The 20,964-nt window shown below is 40.1% G+C and overlaps 1 protein-coding gene across 1 annotated transcript in view; it reads left to right on the top strand.

Moving 5' to 3' along the window:
• Nucleotides 1-20,964, top strand: part of LOC104997965 (chromosome unknown open reading frame, human C1orf101) — a gene marked incomplete at its 5' end in the record, with an annotated part of 138,826 nt that overhangs the window by 87,658 nt on the left and 30,204 nt on the right. Inside the window, 6 exons of the mRNA XM_010852945.1 lie at nucleotides 2,938-2,996; nucleotides 5,907-5,982; nucleotides 10,189-10,241; nucleotides 12,558-12,608; nucleotides 13,495-13,528; nucleotides 13,598-13,677. Coding sequence (XP_010851247.1) covers nucleotides 2,938-2,996; nucleotides 5,907-5,982; nucleotides 10,189-10,241; nucleotides 12,558-12,608; nucleotides 13,495-13,528; nucleotides 13,598-13,677 — 353 coding nt within the window. The remainder of the gene's footprint in view (nucleotides 1-2,937; nucleotides 2,997-5,906; nucleotides 5,983-10,188; nucleotides 10,242-12,557; nucleotides 12,609-13,494; nucleotides 13,529-13,597; nucleotides 13,678-20,964) is intronic.

The raw sequence follows: 20,964 nt of genomic DNA, 5'->3' as shown, positions 1-20,964 counted from the left end.
CTCCCCATACCATCCCTCTGGGTCATCCCAGTGCACCAGCCCCAAGCATCCAGTATCGTGCATCGAACCTAGACTGGCGACTCTTTTCATACATGATATTATACATGTTTCAATGCCATTCTCCCAAATCATCCCACCCTCTCCCTCTCCCACAGAGTCCAAAAACTGTTCTATACATCAGTGTCTCTTTTGCTGTCTCGTATACAGGGTTATTGTTACCATCTTTCTAAATTCCATATATATGCGTTAGTATACTGTATTGGTGTTTTTCTTTCTGGCTTACTTCACTCTGTATAATAGGCTCCAGTTTCATCCATCTCATTAGAACTGATTCAAATGTTTTCTTTTTAATGGCTGAGTAATACTCCATTGTGTATATGTACCACAGCTTTCTTATCCATTCATCTGCTGATGGACATCTAGGTTGCTTCCATGTCCTGGCTATTATAAACAGTGCTGTGATGAACATTGGGGTACACGTGTCTCTTTCAATTCTGGTTTCCTCAGTGTGTATGCCCAGCACTGTGGGATTGCTGGGTCATAAGGCAGTTCTATTTCCAGTTTTTTAAGGAATCTCCACACTGTTCTCCATAGTGGCTGTACTAGTTTGAATTCCCACCAACAGTGTAAGAGGGTTCCCTTTTCTCCGCACCCTCTCCAGCATTTATTGCTTGTAGACTTTTGGATTGCAGCCATTCTGACTGGCGTGAAATGGTACCTCATAGTGGTTTTGATTTGCATTTCTCTAATAATGAGTGATGTTGAGCATCTTTTCATGTGTTTGTTAGCCATCTGTATGTCTTCTTTGGAGAAATGTCTATTTAGTTCTTTGGCCCATTTTTTGATTGGGTCATTTATTTTTCTGGAATTAAGCTGTAGGAGTTGCTTGTATAACATTAAACTTTTTAAATCTAATTACATCCAAGAAAATCCTTGTAAAATAATTTTTATGATTATATATGAAGAAAAATGTGGCATACAGAAGAATATAGGTGCAAATTTGACAATTAGTTCCTTTCTTTGAACATGAAACTAGATTTTTCTCTTTTTTTGCTCTGTATTTTTTTAAGTTTTTAATGGTGTACATCCAGTTAACAATGTTGTTAGTTGTTAACTGTCTACCTGATAGTTTCAGGTGGACAGCAAGGGGACTCAGTCATACATATACATGCATCCATTCTCCCCCAAACTCCCCTCCCATCCAGGCTGCCACATAACACTGAGCAGAGTTCCCTGTGCTGTATACAGCAGGACCCTGTTGGTTATCCATTTTATATATAGCAGTGTGTACATGTCCACCCCAAACTCCCTAGTAATCCATTTTCCCCATTCTTCCCCTCTGGCAACCATAGGTTCATTCTCTAAGTCTGTGAGTCTCCTTCTGTTTTGTAAAGAAGTTCATTTATATCATTTCTTTTTAGATTCTCATATAAGGGATGTCATATGATATTTCTCCTCCTCTGTCAGATTTACTTCACTAAGCACGACAATCTCTAGGTCCATCCGTGTTGCTGCAAATGCATTATTTTACTCTTCTCAATGGCTGAGTAATATCCCATTGCATATATGTACCACATCTTCTTTATCTGCTCCTCTGTTGATGGAAATTTAGGTTGCTTCCATGTCTTGACTATTGTAAATAGTGCTGCAATGAACATTAGAATGCATGTATTCTTTCAGACCATGTTTTTCTCCAGAGATATGCCCAGGAGTAGGATTGCAGGGTCATCTGGTAGCTCTATTTTTAATTTTTTAAGGAACCTTCACACTGTTCTCCATAGTGGCTATACCAATTTACATTCCTACCAACAATGAGGGTTCTCTTCTCTCTACACCTTCTCCAGCATTTATTGTGGATTTTTTGATGAGAGCCACTTTGGTGTGAGGCGATATCTCATTGAAGTGATTTATTTTTAGTGTGATTACTTTCATAGCGTCAACTTTATCATAAAAGATTGCATATTGTATGTCGTTCAACTTAGTATCCAGCATACAAGTAAATAAACTTTGTTTAAGAAATAAGATTTTTCACTAAGGTTTTTTAAATATTTATTTATTTGGCTGCACCAGGTCTTAGTTGCAGCATACGGGATCTACTAGCTGCAGGGATCAAACCCAGGCCCCCTGCATTAGGAGTGCGAGGTCTTAGCCACTGGACCACCAAGAAATCCCTCACTAAGACTGTTTTACAGACACAAAGTCTGTTATCACAACAGATTAACCAAAACCAAACTGACCTCTCTGAAGATATATATATATAGATAGATATATGAGAAAGAACTATCAGAAAGTAATTTAAGGATGTAGAAATTACAGCTTCCATACTTCAAAAATGTGAAATTTATAATTTTCTGCCTTTGTTATCATATACGTTCTGTAAGTGGCTTTACCCTGAGATGATAGCAACCATATAGAATACTGAAAACTGAGATGAAACATGGTTCAGAGGGAAGAAAATATGCAAAAGGCAAATGGACATTTTTAAAAATTACTCAAAAACAACAGAGGAAAGATCAGGCAAATAATTCCCCATAGTCTCAAAAGCTATAGACAATATGATTTCTGTAATCATTTAAAAACCTCAAAGAAGAATTTAAAAGGTCCAGAGACAGGTTATTAGAAAACAGAAGAAAGTGAAAGCTTGCTATGCTGATATAAATGAAAAATAAAAATAAGAACATTCCAACAATAAAAGCTAAATGAGAGAGAAACAATGTAAATAAAAGAGCTATAATAATATAAAAAGTACAGTAAAGGAATATAACAAGGAAAATCGAATATCTACATAATTGGAGTTTCTGAGATAGACAACAAATTAGAAAAATGCTAAATATTATTTTTTTACCTAGAGAAAGATTTAAATCTGTCTTGAAAGTATCCATTGTCCCCATTCCCAATTTTCCTGCTTTACATAAACTTTTTTATTTTCTTTTTCAGACAATAACATTTTCTCAGAATATAAATTATGAGGCAGTGGATGATTATTTCAAGTTGCAGTAAGTATGGCTTTTAAAAGAGTCTACTCAATATTAAATATGCTGTTCAGGTTATTGATTTGTACATATTGTTTTATTTAAATGGTCTCATATCCTTTTAAATGTCCAGATTTCAAATTCTTTTAGATATCTCAAAAGATGCAAGATTAGTATTCTATAGAAAAAATGTAAAATACTCCTTGAGTTTAACGGAAACATGACCCATCTGAAGGTGCTATTCATCCAGCTGAAGGTACAAAAAAAAACAGGCAATTTCTTAGTTCAATATTTTTGAGCATCTTTTATCATTCATTCCCATCCCAAAGTCTTTTTATACTATGCTTAAGCAAAAACTAGAACTCTAATGGGATTCTCCAGGCAAGAGTACTGGAGTGGGTTGCCATTTTCCTTCTCCAAGGGATCTTCCCAACCCAGGGATCGAACCCGGGTCTCCCGTATTCCAGGCAGACGCTTTAACCTCTGAGCCACCAGGGAAGCCCCATTAATTATGACTAGAGTCAGTTAAATTTCTGAATCTTGGAATAAGGTAGCACCGTTAACCACTTAATTCCGGGAGGAAGGCAACCAACATAGTATTGTATTTTAAGGCATTAGGTTATCATTATGTCCTGACTGAATATATTTTCTGGAAAAGTGGCATTGTTCTAGGAAAAAGTCAATTTTTCTTTAGTTTGCAGCTACTCCACCTGAGTTTGCATGCCTGCTCCATGCCAGGCACTCTAAGTGTTCAGAACACATGGTGAACAAGAAATATGCAGTTACTGCTGTCATGAGATATATCTCCAGTGGGAGAAGACAAGCAGCAAGTAATCAAATAAATAAACAAGATGGCCCCAAACAATTGTAAGTGCTATTAAGAAAATAAAGCAGAAAGACGCAGTAGAGTATCACCAGGAAGTATAGGAAGGAAATGCCACTTTAAACACAGTAGTCAAGAGAGGCTCAAAACACCCCTTTCCCTCTAACTCATCAACTTTTCTCTTGAGTTCCTTTGAGTATTTTTGGTTTTGTGGGTATTTATTCAGAATTCTGTTGCTGTACAATACACGTCAAATTGTCCAGGATTGTTGTTGTTTAGTTGCTAAGTGATGTCAGACTCTTTTACAACCTCATGGACTGTAGCTCGCCAGGCTCCTCTATCCACAGGATTCCCCAGGCAAGAATACTGGAGTGGGTTGCCACTTCCTTCTCCAGGGGATCTTCCTAACCTAGGAATCGAACCTGCATCTCCAGCATTGGCTGGCAGATTCTTTACCGCTGAGCCACATGGGAGGTTACTTTGGGTATTTTTGTTTTTGTGGATATTTACTCAGAATTCTGTTGCTTCACAATACACATCAAATTGCCCAGGATACTTTAGGTCAGTCCAAGACCTGAGAAAAAAAAATACCAAAAACTGTGAAATTGGTGGGAAAAAATCTACCTATAAGTAAAATTATGTAGAAAATTGAAGATGTAGTATTTACTTTAGTGTCCTTTTTACAGATCTATACTATATTACTGAATAGACCAAATCCAATAATCCATCAAATTGGGAGAGAAAGTCATAACTGGCATAATTGTAAGATGCTTCCTGATTTCAAAGGTGTTAGAGATAAAAATGTATCGTAGAATTGATGAAATATTGTATCAGTTCAGCTCAGTCCCTCAGTCACGTCCAACTCTTTGCAACCACATGGACTGCAGCATGCCAGGCTTCCCTGTCCATCACCAACTCCCAGAATCTGCTCAAACTCATTCGGTGATGAGTTCATCGATTCGATGATGCCATCCAACCATCTCACCCTCTGTAGCCCCCTTCTTTTCCTGCCTTTGGTCTTTCCCAGCATCAGGGTCTTTTCTAGTTAGTCATTTCTTTGCATCAGGTGGCCAAAGTATTGGAGCTTCAGCTTCAGATGATATATTGTATAGTGATTTAAAACATACAAAAATGTGCTATTTGTATCCTTACTTATTTAGCATATTATATATATATGAGAAATAGGAAAATACAATGAATACTGAAAGGAAGAGAACATTTGTTTGTGGTTAGTTTGTGTTTGTTTTATCCCAGTTTTTTCAATAAGTAAAAAACCTTAGCAGGGGCAGGAAATGAATAATACTTTCAAAACTTTTCTTCTGTAACTTTTGAGACCTCCTATTTTGCCTGAGCAGAAATGACCCATGTGCATTTCCTAATCTACAAAGGCATGATGTCTGATCTCCCTTTTGCTTCCAGTCAGATCATATTGTGCAGCATAATGAGGTTCAGAAAACTAATTTCATAACTTAGTATCTATTGTTCCAAAGGCATTATCAATGGGAGGAAATCTGTAGAGGCTAGAGAAGGAATCTATGGCTTGTTGTTATTGTTGTTTAGTCACTCAGTCGTGTCTGATTCTTACAACCCCATAGACTGTAGCCCACGAGGCTCCTCTGTCTATAGGATTTCCCAGGCAACAGTACTGGAGATAGATCTTCATACCCAGGGATCGAACCCACGTCTCCTGAGTCTCTTGCATTGGCAGGCAGATTCTTTACCACTGAGCCACCAGGGAAGCTATAGCTGTGAAATACCATCAGGAAGCAGGCAACAATGTTAGCAGCAAAGTCCCATCCTCAGGAGACTAAGGGTGTTAATGAAACAGAAGGGCTGAAATGCTGATAGAAGTTCATTTTTACTTCCCATTGTGCTGACCTGTGCTGGCCAAAATATGGGACACGATGAAATGGGAATGACTTTAGGATAGGACCACAGTGCACCTTAGCAGAAGCAGCAGGCGGTCACCACCACCACTAGGCCTCTAGGATTCCTCAGTGGGGGGTTCAAGCACATCTTGAAAATGGGACTTTCATCTGTTCTACACAAAGCAGACTTGTGGCTCCCTCCCTTATGATTCTACAGTCATTTGTATGTGTTGTTTCTCCTAGATATGAGAACACAGGTCTTCTGCTTGTCCACGTGAGACCCAGTGAACTTGCAAAAACATGTCCAATATCCCAAAAGGCAAGTAACAGAGTAGAAGATCAAAAAATTTTCTTCAATAAGACACAGGTGGTAAACTAAATAATACACATTAACTCATTCAATACCACTCCCCTAACACGTAGCAACATTCTGTAATATTTCACTGTAGAGACAGCATTATTTTACTTTGGAAAGAGAAGATTAGATTACTTTACTGCCTTCCATGAATTTACCTCAGAATATAAATATGAGTAAAGATGTAAAATTAATCTTAAAATGCATTTATATATTTATATAAATAAAACTGTGTAGAGGAAAACTGAAATTAATGAGAACAGCCAAATTTGGATATGGTTTGTCAGAGAAGACTGCTAGTCATGTCCGTATCAAGGCTGCATTTATTTATCTTAAAAAATGGACCATTTCTTCGTTTAAAAAGTTTTATTGCATGCCTACCATGTTTCTGTGTTTCAGCCTGTGTGATAAGTAATGGGAATTACCAAGATGGAAAGAGTCCTTTCTGAAGGGGAAAACATAAACTAGTATAAGAGAAGGTGAAATACACAGTTATCAAATAGCCCAGAGGAAAGAGTGAGGAATTTCATTTGGGAGGGGAAAAGTGGAAAGAAGATACATGAAATGACTGTTGAAGGGTAAGTAGAAGTTGAGCAGGAAGATGCAAAGGGAATTCAGGGAAGCTGCTGCTGCTGCTGCTGCTGCTAAGTCGCTTCAGTCGTGTCCAACTCTGTGCGACCCCATAGAGGGCAGCCCACCAGGTTCCCCCGTCCCTGGGATTCTCCAGGCAAGAACACTGGAGTGGGTTGCTAATTCCTTGTCCAATGCATGAAAGTGAAAAGTGAAAGTGAAGTCGCTCAGTCGTGTCCGACCCTCAGTGACCCCATAGACTTCAGCCTTCCAGGCTCCTCCATCCAAGGGATTTTCCAGGCAAGAGTACTGGAGTGGAGTGCCATTGCCTTTTCCGATTCAAGGAAGAGGCATACACAAAAGCACAGCAATGTTATGTAGCAGTGGGGTGTTCAGATAACCACCCACTACCACCTCCTTTGAGTGTTTGTTCCCCACTGAGGGATGACTCCTCTCTTTATTCTTTCTCATTCCAACTATTAATCAATAAACATATATTGAGCACCCACTACATACCAGGCAGAGCACAATGGGGCATACCCACATGAAGAATTCAAAGTTAAGTGAGACATAGGCCCTGCTCTTCAGGACCTCGGCACCAAGAGCCTGTTCCTATCAGGGCAAGACTCCATGAATTTAGAGGGAGCCTTGAACTAAGGCAGATGGGAGCCACCCTTGAGCACAGCTGAAACACATTGCTTCCCCAAGAAATGCATACTGACCATTTCCCCTGTTTACCCACCATGCTGCCTACCCAGCTTAATCTGCTGAAGAAGCAAAAACCTGCCACCTAGCAAGTTCATGCCCCAGCCTCCGTCTGCCTTCTCTATCTTTAGCTCCACTTTATTCCATATAAGTTGCCTCCCTGAAGCACCATGATTTCCTCCATCTCTTTCCTTAATTTAGAGATATGCCCCCTCTCCTGCCCAGCCCAGGCATTACAAAACATATTAATCTAGAGTGAAAGTGTTAGTCACTAAGTCATGTCTGACTCTTTGCAACCCCATGGACTGTAGCCCACCAGGCTCCTCTGTCCATGGAATTCTCCAGGCAAGAATACTGGAGTAGGCAGCCATTCCTTTCTCCAGGGGATCCTCCCGACCCAAGGATCGAAACTGGGTCTCCTGCATTGCAGGTGGATTCTTTACTGCCTGAGCCACCAGGGAAGCCCAATGTTAATGTAAGTAAAAGTGAAAGTTTAGTCGCTCAGTCGTGTCCAACTCTTTGCGACCCCATGAACTGCAGCCTACCAGGCTCCTCCATCCATGGGATTTTCCAGGCAAGAGTACTGGAGTGGGTTGCCATTTCCTTCTCCAGAGGATCTTCCTGACCCAGGGATCAAACCCAGGTCTCCCACGTTGTAGGCAGACACTTTACTGTCTAACCAGAGTTCAAATGCAAGCTCTGCCACCTATTGACTTCAAGAAGCTCCTAAGAACTCTGAGTCTTGGCTGCCTCGTTCATAAAAGGGGAAATGTAATATCCATCTCACAGTATTTATCTACTTTGAGAGTATTAAATGAGATAATTTACGTAAGATGCCCAGAATAGTACTTGTCACAGAGTAATTACCTAATATTACTGGTTTCTTCCTTGGCACACCCCAAGACATGGACCATTCAAATCTAACCACCATCTGTGCCCATTTCAGATAGTTTGTATTGACCTACCCACTGAAACAGAATGGAGAATAGGCCATATAGTAGATGATGGAATATGCCAGAGTCCTTTAGGCAATAGGAAAATGTGGCAAGAAAACATATACCAGGCAGAGCACAATGGGGCATACCCACATGAAGAATTCAGTTAATTGAATTAACTAGCTAGCCAAGAAAATAAAAACCAGTACACAACTGCAAGGTATGCTCTAAACCACAGGGACCCCTTTTTGTGCTCCCATCCCCACTGGTAAGCAAGTCATCAGCCTCCCAGATAAGTACTGTAGACAGAGGGCCCACAGAGTTCTTCTCTAGTTGGATGAAGTTAGGCCTGCTGGACCAAATGGCTCATGGGGTGAGCCATTTGAACATGAGCCTGCCATCTTTGTCACTGAGTCTTCCTAGCCTGCAGCAGAGCAGCAAATAGAACTGGCAGCCCCAACAAGGCTTCATCTCAGTTTTTTAACCATACACCAAGAACCAGAATGCAGTGAGGCCACCCTAGTAAGCCAGGCCCCAGAAGGACATAATAATTCCTTTCAAAGTGAAATTTCCCAGGGAGAGATGACTACACTAATACGTTGTCCTCCAACATTTCTATTTTGAAAGCCTTTAGAATTTCTGTCTCAGTTCAGTTGTTCTGTCCAGTTAGAGGGGAATATGCTGTGTCTGATCTGAGCTAAGGGAGGAGGAGTTCTGCCCTGTACTTAAGAGAATGATAAAGAAATATTTGTTAATAAAGAAACCCAATACACTCATCATTCTCATTTGGGCTATACGTCAGAATTTCTCTATTAGATGACCAGTCCCAGGGAAGATGTGTCAGTCCTCCAGCAGTGGATACCCTACACAACAGGCTTATTCATGCTTTCCACATTCAGCACCCATGCTCTTGTTGAAGAGCCACCTCCAGGTCAACTCATATTTTTAATCTTAGCCATGATTGTTAATTCTGACGTTAGGGATGACTTTAGTGAACTAAGACCCAGAAAAGAAGAGATGTTACAAATAAGATCATCAAGTGATAGTGTGTTGTAACTGAAAAACTTGAGGACCTCAGCCAACCATGTACCTTATATGGGTAACTCAGTAAAGATAAAGGGCAGACCCATGTGTCTAAATACATTTGATGGGAAAAGATTTAGTGATGATAGACAGCAAGGACTGTGGGTAGAGTTGTTGAGAGAACAAATCAGGTCCTATGGGTGAGATCAGGTGGTTCAAGGAATAAAATCCATAAACTCCTGCTGTGAAGTATGCCTTTCTAATGAAGCCAGAAGGGCTTGGTTTAGCAGGTGCAACTCTCTAAATCCACCAAGCTTGACTGGACATCATTCTCTAACCCTACCCTCCTGATTCCTAAAGGTTTTTTCTTTTAGATTTGCCTTGTGAAAATATGCAACATATAAGGCGTGTTTATAACAGATGGCAAGTGTCTAGATCCCACTTAGAAAGCCTGCGGTGGAGGATGGGAAGATGGGCAGGGTATACAGCAATGAGTAAGGTGTCCTTGAGTCAAGTAGAAATCGAAGTTGCTTATCCCAGTTGAGAAAGAACGAGGACTCCAGTTCTAAAAAGAAGTCAAATTCATAGTTAAATGTATTACAGAAACCTTCCAGGTGAGTCAGGTACAAGCTGGAACCACAGAGTTAATAGTCATGATTGTAGAGGTGCTAGTGAAAAATGACATCAAATTGGTTCTCTGATATAGAAGTAAGAAAGCAGAGACCTGACCTTTGAGCTTGTGAGCCCCAAGGGTGAAAGAAAGCAAAGAAAGAAAAAAAAAGCTATCAAAGGAGGAAACAGCACAGAGCAGAATAACCAAACTCTACATTTAAAGGGTTATTTCAGATCTAAAATGCAATTGTTTTTAGTTGTAGTAATATTTTAGACTATGTGATTTAGAACCACTAAACTCATCCCCTAAATTACTTTACTTTAGGTGTTCCAAATATCTGTTGGCTGTGATGCTAGTAAATTCATTGCTGTTAAAGGGCAAGTATATTTGCACTTGACTTGTCTTACTCTTTATGTTTTAAAACAAATGTTAAATTAAAGGTAATTACTAGTCATAATATTAGCCTAATGACTGACATGTCCATATGAAATCCATAATAAATTGACAATTTGTTCAAACCAGATTTGTTTTAACTCTTTGCCAAGTCAAATATTACATTTGAATCAGACTAAAAGAGAAAAAGATTTAAACTCTTTCTCTGTTATCAGCATTTTTCTCTGTCTTCCCTTTTCATAAGCCAGTTTCCATCTTTTGCATTACCTCTCTCAGCTCTTCAGTGTAAATTCATTTCCAGAGAAATGAGAGGGAGAAACACTTAACCTCTGTTGTCCATTCTACTCAAACCAGTTATAATTCCATTTCTGTCAGAGAACTACTTATAACCACACAAGAGAAGCCTATTTTCTGCACCTTTTTCCATGGATGAAAGCAAGTCACTTCATAAATAGATTCAAATACTTTTCCATGAGAAAGTCTTTTAAAGCAAACCTAACAGAATTGCCAGTGTTTCCTCCAGAGAATCCCAAGATGTGACTTGTATTGAGTTCACTGCGGTTCACAATGAAGCACACTGGAACTTGTGTCATCACAGTTCTTTCTTCTAAAGGGCGAGAATAAGGTCAGTGTACACAAAAATTAAGCAGCTGAGTTTGGAGCGTAAAATGGAGACAGAAACGCATTGCAGTTCCTTTCCTGTGGTTATGGTGAGGGTGGGGTGACGTTGACACCTATCTAAATCTATTTATAAAGTGATATGTTCTCATCCAAAACAAAAGTCTATTCATCTGTCATTCTAATAATCGTTTGAGTGCTGAATTGTCATAATTAGTTGCCAGGTAGATAATTAAATATTCCCATCTCATTTAGCAAGGAATTGCATCTCCCATAAACCCTTTTCCAGAAAACACAAAAGCTAACTGATTATAAAGCCTAAAGCATCTTGTTTCTGGGATGGTCTACATCCTTCTCCTCAGAGTATAATCTATGGAGCAGCACTGGCATCACCTGGGAACTTACTAGAAATGCAGAACCTCAGGTTTCACTTCATACCTGCTGAACCAGAATCTCTATTGTAACTAAATTTCCAGATTAGTAGGGGCATTAAAATTTGAGAATAACTGCTCTAGGCTATATATATATATATATATATAAAGTCACTCAGTCGTGTCCAACTCTGCGACCCCATGGACTATAGCCTACCAGGCTCCTCTGTCCATTGGATTTTCCAGGCAAGGGTGCTGGAGTGGGTTGCCATTTCCTTCTCCAGGAGATTTTCCTGACCCAGGGATCAAAACCCAGGTCTCCCGCATTGCAGGCAGACACTTTGCTATCTGAGCTACCAGGGAAGCCCACTCTGAGCAACAGGTTACGAAAATCAATTCCCAGTACCCCTGCATGCAGTATCACTACATGTAGATTTCCTTCTTCAGTGAGATGCAAAGCGACTTGAATCCATCTGTTTCTGGGAGGGTTTAGTGAGCTTTTGTCAGACTAGATTGCTCATCAGAATCACCTGGAGAACATGTCAGAAAACATACATTTCAGGTCCTTTTCCAAATCTCTTAGTCAATGACCCACTGTTCTGAACCTCTAAAAATGACCTTAATTTCTTGAATTCAGGTTGTGGTGGGCCTAAGTTTTCACAGTCCACAAAGGAGAGCTATGAGCCCCATGATCCTTCTGGCAGGAGAGGTGTTAATGAAATAGGGCATCTCTTGGGATCAAATTTGAGTTCAGGGTTGGAGGTGGTCCCAGGTTTTAATTTTCTATATAAAATAAACACAATGGTGTCCAGGGTTCCTTCTGAGTTACACTGGAAGCAGTCAGCAAAAATGATCAAATGAATATAACTTACCAAAAACTCTTAATCACTTCATAGACCATGATAGCCTTATGTCTGCATAAACCCTAACTAGAAATTATGTGGATCATTAAAATGGGTCCTTACCTGCACAGCTGAGGCTCTAGTAGCAGTTAGAACTGTGTTTTTAAAAATTATGAAAAATAAAACAGTCCAAAGAAATTTGTCTTTACTTTGATAGATTTTCCACAAATTTTTCACATGTATCTAATATAAGAGGTAAATCAGTATATTTCTAATTCTGGCACCTTCAGAAATGTTTGTGAAAATAGAAATGCTAGGCCCACACACCAATCCCAGAGATTCTAATTCAATAAGTGATGATTCTGTGATACCTTCGAGTTTAAAAATCACTGAGTTAAACAATTAAATCTTTGTGCTAATAAATAAGGAATGATGATATTACAACTTCATTGTATTTTATTTCTTGTAGATTTACTAAAAAAGAATGTCTTCAGCATGATTTTTTTTACATCATTGAACAGTAAGCAATATTTTCTAATGTAAGCATTGACTTGTATATTAATGTACTATCAATAATTTATGATTGAGTGAGTGAGTGAGTGAGTGAAGTCGCTCACTCGTGTCCAACTCTTTGCGACCCCGTGGACTGTAGCCCACCAGGCTCCTCCATCCATGGGATTCTCCAGGCAGGAATACTGGAGTGGGTTGCCATTTCCTTCTCCAGGGGATCTTCCCGACCTAGGGATCGAACCCAGGTCTCCCGCATTGCAGGCAGACGCTTTAACGACACGACTGAGCAACTTCACTCACTCAATTTATGATTAGTTTGTATTTATTCCTATTAGCACCAGTCTTTTCTGATATATGCATTTATTGCTATAAATTTACCTCTAGGCACTGATTTTGCTGACTTCCCTGGTGGCTTAGAGGTTAAAGCATCTGCCCGCAATGCGGGAGACCTGGGTTCGATCCCTGGGTTGGGAAGATGCCCTGGAGAAGGAAATGGCAACCCACTCCAGTGTTCCTGCTTGGAGAATCCCATGGACGGAGGAGCCTGGTGGGCTACAATCCAGGAGGAGCCCTGTGGGCTAAGTCCACGGGGTCGCAAAGAGTCAGACAGGACTGAGCAACTTCACTCGCTCACTCACAAGTTTTGATAAGTTGTGTTTTCATTTTCATTTAGTTAAGTGTATTTTTTAAACTTCTCTTGAGGGTTCATCTTTGATCCATGTGTTATTTAGAAATGTGTTTTTTAACCTCCACGTATTTTAGGAGTATTTTGTAATTATGGTCATCTATTTGACTTTTTTGTGATACCTCTTTACCTAAGCAAAGTAATGGTTTAAATTTTTTTAAGCTTGAGAAGAGGAAAGATTCTAAGTAACAAAAAAAAAATTTTTTTACAGGTCATATCTGAGGGATCGACCATCTAAACCATTGGTAAGAAAACCATAATTCTGTCAATCAGCCAAATATAGAAAATAACTAAAGCATTTTTTCCTCTTCTAGAGAGTAAAATATAATTGGGACAAATATGGCTGCCCATTGAAAGTTGATTTCAGAGAAAAGTTTCACCCTTTGGTTCAACTGTAAGTATATTCTCACTAAAAATTTTAACTCACTTTTGAAAGTTTCAAAATTATGAAAAGAAGCCTAATTAATCATGTATTTAATAATAAATATTTTGAGCACCCAACATATGCATCACTGGGTTTTCAGTGCTAGTTATACAAAATTGGATGATCTGTGGTCCATGCATGAGGGAGGTTACAATTTAGAAGCTGAGGCATAGGTGGGTAAGAGGGTTGAAACTCTTCTCAGGGATGCAGACAGAAGCTAACCCTTGCTTTATCCTCTCTAAACCTCTCCTCAACCTACAGCACCCCTCCCCATTAGGAACTACCTCCCCCTTAATGTTCTCTCCCAGAGACATGCACTCTTCAGCTCAGTTCAATTCAGTTGCTCAGTTGTGTCTGACTCTTTGTGACACCATGGACCGCAGCACACCAGGCCTCCCTGTCCATCACCAACTCCTGGAGTTTACCCAGACTCATGTCCATTGAGTTGGTGATGCCATCCAACCATCTTATCCTCTGTCGTCCCCTTCTCCTCCTGGCTTCAATCTTTTCCCAGCATCAGGGTCATTTCCAACGAGTCAGCTCTTTGCATCAGGTGGCCAAAGTATTGGTGTTTCAGCTTCAACATCAGTCCTTCCAAAGAAAACTTCAGGACTCATCTCCTTTAGGATTGACTGGTTTGATTTCCTCGCAACCGGTCCTTCCAAGGGACTCTCAAGAGTCTTCTCCAACACCACATTTCAAAAGCATCAGTTCTTCAGAGCTCAGCTTTCTTTATAGTCCAACTCTCACATCCATACATGACCACTAGAAAAACCATAGCCTTGACTAGACAGACCTTTGTGGGCAAAGTAATGTCTCTGCTTTTTAATATGCTGTCTAGGTTGATCATAACTTTCCTTCCAAGGAGTAAGTGTCTTTTAATTTTATGGCTGCAGTCACCATCTGCAGTGATTTTGGAGCCCCCCAAAATAAAGCCAGCTACTGTTTCCACTGTTTCCCCATCTATTTGCCATGAAGATGGGACCAGATGCCATGATCTTAGTTTTCTGAATGTTGAGCTTTAAGCCAACTTTTCAGTCTCCTCTTTCACTTTCATCAAGAGGTTCTTTAATTCCTCTTTACTTTCTGCCATAAGGGTGGTGTCAACTGTATATCTGAAGTTATTGATATTTGTCCCAGCAATCTTGATTCCAGCTTGTGCTTCATCCAGCCCAGCGTTTCTCATGATGTACTCTGCATCTAAGTTGAATAAGCAGGGTGACAATATACAGCCTTGATGTACTGCTTTTCCTGTTTGGAATCAGTCTCAAATCATCTCACGTCATCATTATTAAACACCTGTTGTTGTTCAGTGACTTAGTCATGTCCAATTCTTTGTGACCCCATGGACATATGCCACGGAAGCACGCCCCATGGAAGCATGCCAGGCTTCTCTGTCCCTCACCATCTCCCAGAGTTTGCCAAAGTTCATGTCCAAAGTTCATGTTTAATCGGTGATTAAACACCTAATTTACACCAATTACTGTGCTAGGCACTGGGAATTCAAAGATGAGTAAGACAGGATTTCTGCTCTCAAGAATCTGATAAATTAGATGTGAACTAATATGCTAAATGGGACAATAGAAAGGAGTAGATGGGTTGTTGGTACTGAAAAGAAAGGAATCCAATTGAGCTACGGAAGGGAGAGGGGCTCTGCGAAGTGTTCCCAGAGCATTAGAGCTGAGTCACTGAGGCTTAAAGGATAATATTTAGCTGAAGGCAGGGGAGGAAAGAAGTGGGGAAGGTAACAGGGAATTCCACTGAATAAGCCTTGCAAGCAGAAGTGATAGAGGAAGAAATTTCATAGTTCAAGTGGTATAATGTTATTGGAGCACAAAATGAGTCATGATGTGTCAGGAGAAAAGGCCGAGAAACTAGCTAGGGAGAGTCCAGACCATGGAAGGCTTTCTAGCCATTCTTTTTTTTTTTTTCCCAAAAAACTTATTTAACCGAAGGAAAATTGCTTCACAATATTTTATTTACCTTTGCCATACATCAACATGAATCCGCCATAGGTATACATGTGCGTCCCCTCCCTCTTTAACTTCCCTCCTTAACCTCCCCTTCCCATACCTCTAGGTTGTTACAGAGCCCCAGTTTGAGTTCCCTAAGTCATACAGCAAATTCTCCTTGGTTATCTGTTTTACACGTGGTAGCATATCTGCTTCCATGTTACTCTCTCCATTCGTCCCACCCTCTCCTTCCTCCCTGTTGCCCGTGTCCATAAACATCTGTTCTCTATGTCTGCATCTCCATTGTTGCCCTGTAAATAGGTTTATCAGCACCATCTTTCTAGATTCCATATACATGTGTTAATAAATGATACTTGTTTTTCTCTTTCTGACTTAGTTCACTATAATAAGCTCTAGGTTCATCCATCTCATTAGAACTGACTCAGATGCATTCCCTTTTATGGTTTCTAGCCATTCTTATTGTAGGGTGGCATGATTAAATATTTGCTGTCTCTGAGAGATGTGTAGATTTCAGGGAACCAAGTCTAAGGAAGGAGACCAGGTAGTAAACTGTATTAGTAGTACAGGGAGAAAAAAAAATGATTGAGACAGCAACAAAGACACAGAGGGATCACTTATAAGAAAATCAGTGATAGTAACAGGCAGGGCTTGATAACTGGTAGATGAAAGTGATGAGGGAAAGAATAAGGAAGGTGAATAAGTCGAAGCTGGTATCAGTCAGAAGAGATCTTCCACAAGCTTCTACGGCTATTATCTATCTGTCTTCAAGCATCTGTACCCATTTACTCTGGCTGTCTTCCTATCACCATAGATAAAGTATATGGGTATCTAAGGCCTCCATTTGTGAACTGGATCCCTGCCCCCTTTCCTAATTAAGATAACTGTTTCTGAAATTTTCCCTTTTCTCTTGCATAATCAACTTTACCCTACTAGATCATCACACAAATATGCAGTTCTTCCCTTCACTGAAACCAAAACAAAACCAAAAACCCTCTCTTTGTCTCCACTACTCCTCTAGCTACTATACTCGTTGTCATCAACTCTTCTCCTATCCTCTCCCAGATCTTTCTCAGTCAGGCTTTTACCCCCCACCCCTCCACTGACGTTGCCAGCCAGTGTGGCCAGCGGCCTCCGTATTGCTAACTCAATGGTCAGTTCTCAGGTCTCATCTTACTCTATCTCATTAACAAGAACTGACATGGTTGATCATTTCCTCCTACATAAAATATCTTCCTTATTGGGATTCCAGGATGTCATATTTTCCTGCTTTTCCTGTTACCTCACTGGTAGCTCTTCCTTAATTTCTTAGTTGATTATTTTCTCCATGACTTGTTTTTTTTCAACTTTTTACTTTGCGTTGGGGTATAGCCAATTAACAAACAATGTTGTGATAGTTTCAGGTGAACAGCAAAGGGACTCAGCCATACACATACATGTATCCATTCTCCCCCAAATTCCCCTCCCATCCAGGCTGTCACATAACATTGAGCAGAGTTCCCTGTGCTATACAGTAGGTCCTTGTTGGTTATCCATTTAAAAATATAGCAGTGTGTACATGTCCATCCCAAACTCCCTACCTATCCCTTTCCCCTATCTTTTTACCCAGCAACCATAAGTTCATTGTCTAAGTTTGTGAGTCTCTTTGTTTTGTAAGTTCATTTGTATCATTTCTTTTTAGATTTCTATATAAGGTATGTCATACAGTATTTCTCCTTCTCTGTCTGACTTACTTCACTCCGTATGACAATCTCTAGGTCCATCCATGTTGCTGCAAATGGCATTATTTCATTATTTTTAATGGCTGAGTAACATCCCACTGCATATATGCACCACATCTTTTTTTATCACTCTATCGAAGGACATTTAGGTTGCTTCCAGCTTCCATGTCCTGGCTATTGTAAACAGTGCTGCAATGAATACTGGGTTGCAGGTGTCCTTTCAGAACTTGATTTTCTCCAGATATATGCTCAGGAGTGGGATTGCAGGGTCATATGGTAGCTCTATTTTTAGTTTTTTAGGGACTCTCCATACTGTTCTCCATAGTGACTGTACCAATTTACATTCCCACCAACAGCGTAGGAAGGTTCCCTTCTCTCCACACTCTCTCCAGCATTTATTGTTTGTAGATATTTTGAGGATTGCCATTCCGAACTGTGTGAGGGAATACCTCATTGTAGTTTTTATTTGTATTTCTCTAATAATTAGCCATGTTGAGCATCTTTTCATGTGCCTCTTGTTCGTTTGCATGTCTGTCTTCTTTGGAGAAATGTCTTTAGATCTTCCACCCATTTTTTAATTGTTTTTTTTTTTTTTTTAATATTGAGCTACATGGACTGTGTATATTTTGGAGATTAATCCCTCTTTGGTCACTTCATTTGCAAATTTCGTTTTCTTCCTTTCTGTGGATTATCTTTTCATTTTGTCTGTGGTATCTTTTGCTGTGCAAAAGCTTTTAAGTTTCATTAGGCCCCATTTGTTTATTTTTATTTCCATTACTCTAGGAAGTGGACCAAAAAAAGAGATCTTTGCTGTGATTTATGTCAGAGAATATTCTCCTTATGTTTTCCTTTAACAGTGTTATAGTATCTGGTCTTATGTTTAGATCTATAATATATCCTGAGTTTATTTTTGTGTAGAGTGTTAGAGAATGTTCTGATTTCATTATTTTACATGTAGCTGTGTAGTTTTCTCAGTACTACTTATTGAAGAGATGGTCTCTTCTCTCTTGTATACTCTTGCCTTTGTCATAGATTAATTAACCATATGGTGAATTGGTTTATTTCTGGGATTTCTATACTGTCTTGATTACTGTAGCTTTGTAGTATAGTCTGAAGTCAGGGAGTTTGATTCCTCCAGCTGTGTTCTTTGGCTATTGCTTTGGCTATTCAGGGGCTTTTGGATTTTCATACAAATTGTAAAAATTTTTGTTCTGATTCTGCAAAAAATGCTATCAGTAACTTGATAGGTATTATATTGAATCTGTAGGTTGCCTTGGGTAGTACAGTCATTTTGACAACATTGATTATTCCAATATTGAACATGATATTGCTCTCCATCTGTTTGTGTCATCTTTGATTTCTTTCACTAGTATCTTATAGTTTTCAGAGGTCTTTTGCCTCCTTAGGTGGGTTTGTTCCTAGGTACTTTATTCTTTTTGATGCAATGGCAATTTTTTTAAATCTGCACTAAATGACATCATAAACAAAGTAAAAAAGACAAGTGGTTGAAATGTTTGTTTTTTATGTCTTTAAGTACAGATTTTTAAGAACTGTGGTAAAATATGGCAAACATTTGGATGAATACCTTACGTAGTTAGACAACAGAATGCCAAATAGCAGTTAAAATGAATGAGCTGTGATACTTGTAAGAGGGAATCAAATGATCAGCCATGAATTCCAGGTTGGGTAGGGAAGGAAGAGAGATCAGGAGGGACCCACTGATGAGGAAAACAGATCAAGAGACTGGAAATTTCTGTGGGTTTATCTCAAAACCTAGTATTGAGTGGAAAAAAAAGTCACCAAAAGATAATTACAGTATAATATCATGTATGTACATTTTCAAACCCATAAATCAATAATATACATGATTTATGGACACATTTATATACAAGTAAAGTACACAACCTGGATGGAAATGATATATAATAATTTTCACATTAATCTCCGTATATTTGAAATACCTAATTAAAATAAAATAAGCGCCTAAGCTACAGGAGCAAGGTCCATGAAGACAGCTGGGGAAGTAGGATCACAGGCCCGGGTGGCAAGGTTCAAAGGATAATCCATTCTCTGAGACCGGGGCTGCATGTGTGCTCAGTTGCTCAGTCACGTCCAGCTCTTTGCGACCCTATGGACTGTAGCCCACCAGCTTCCTCTGTCCATGGAATTTTCCAGGCAAGAATGCTGGAGTAAGTTGCCATTTCCTCCTCCAGCGAATCTTTCCAACCTAGGGATTGAAACTGAGTCTTGCGTCTCCTGCATTGGCAGGCACAGTCTTCACCATTATGCCATCTGGGAAGCCCCTGACATTCGGAGGGAAGAAGTAAAGATGACTAGTTTGGAGATAGGAATGTAGTTGAGCGAGGTCATGTCTGATAGCCCCAGTTTACTTACACCAAGTAGAAAGGAGGGTCATCTGTAAACTGAGAGAAGGGAGGGGTTGAGGAGAGGACTTCAGGAGAATGTCAAAGGTCACTGAGGGTAAAATGAAAAGGAGCTGGCTAAGGGCCTGTAAAAAGATCACTGGACAACAGCAAAGGCACAATTGAGGTAAGATACCATGAGCGGGTCCAATCCTCACACACGCTGAACTTCCCAAGTATCACAAACACAGCTGAAGAAGGCATAGGTAACACCCACGGTTTAGGTTAGACCTTGGATGCGAGGGGAAGAATAACTGAGTGTATCCAGGGTGCTGGTGGGAGACAGTGGGTCAGATGATCAACCATGAGATTGGGCTGAGTGGGAGAGGAAGAGCAGCTGGAAAGGAACTTCTATGCAGCAGAGAAGCAGAGGGGAATAAGGGGAATGGAGTTTGCCTAAGAGGTCAAGGGGCAGGTGCGAGGATGTGAAAGATGGAAGAGGTTGGGGTCAGAAAGTGGCCTTTTAGAGCAGCACTACTTTGGACTATTGCAGCAGTACTTTTCTCTAGGGGTAACCTTTTGTATCTCTGCGACAAGGAATCACTTGATAAAGCTTGTTGACTCCAACTCTCCTAAGATAATTAACCAAATAGTTGAGGTTAAGTACAGTGGGATGGGCTTCCCACGTGGCTCAGTGGTAAGGAATCCGTCTGCCAATTCAGGAGACCTGAGTTCAATCCCTGGGTGGGGAAGATCCCCTGGAGAAGGCAATGGCAACCCACTCCAGTATTCTTGACTGGGAAATCCCCTAGACAGAGGAGCCTAGCAGGCTACAGTCCATGGGGCAGCAAAAGAGTTGGACACAACTTAGTGACTAAACAACTACAGAGGGACAGTCAGATCAATAAGCCTCAGTGTCCAGTTCAACTGGATTATAGCAATACATAGTTAATAACCCAGTATTCAGTTAGGTATTTACCAGAAGCAAATTTGGGCGCCTCGAGATAGGGGTGGTCACTAGGAAATTAGCATGTAGTCCAATGGCAACCCACTCCAATATTCTTGCCGGGAAAATCCCATGGACAGATGAGCATGGTAGGCTGCAGTCCATGGGGTCGCTAGGAGTCGGACATGACTGAGCGGCTTCACTTTCACTTTTCACTTTCATGCATTAGAGAAGGAAATGGCAACCCACTCCAGTGT

The sequence above is a fragment of the Bison bison genome, unplaced genomic scaffold (genome assembly GCF_000754665.1).
Source record: "Bison bison bison isolate TAMUID 2011002044 unplaced genomic scaffold, Bison_UMD1.0 scf7180017864317, whole genome shotgun sequence".
Taxonomy (NCBI): Eukaryota; Metazoa; Chordata; class Mammalia; order Artiodactyla; family Bovidae; genus Bison; species Bison bison.
The sequence above is the reverse complement of the archived record's forward strand: the minus strand, read 5'-3'. Positions and strand labels throughout refer to the sequence as shown.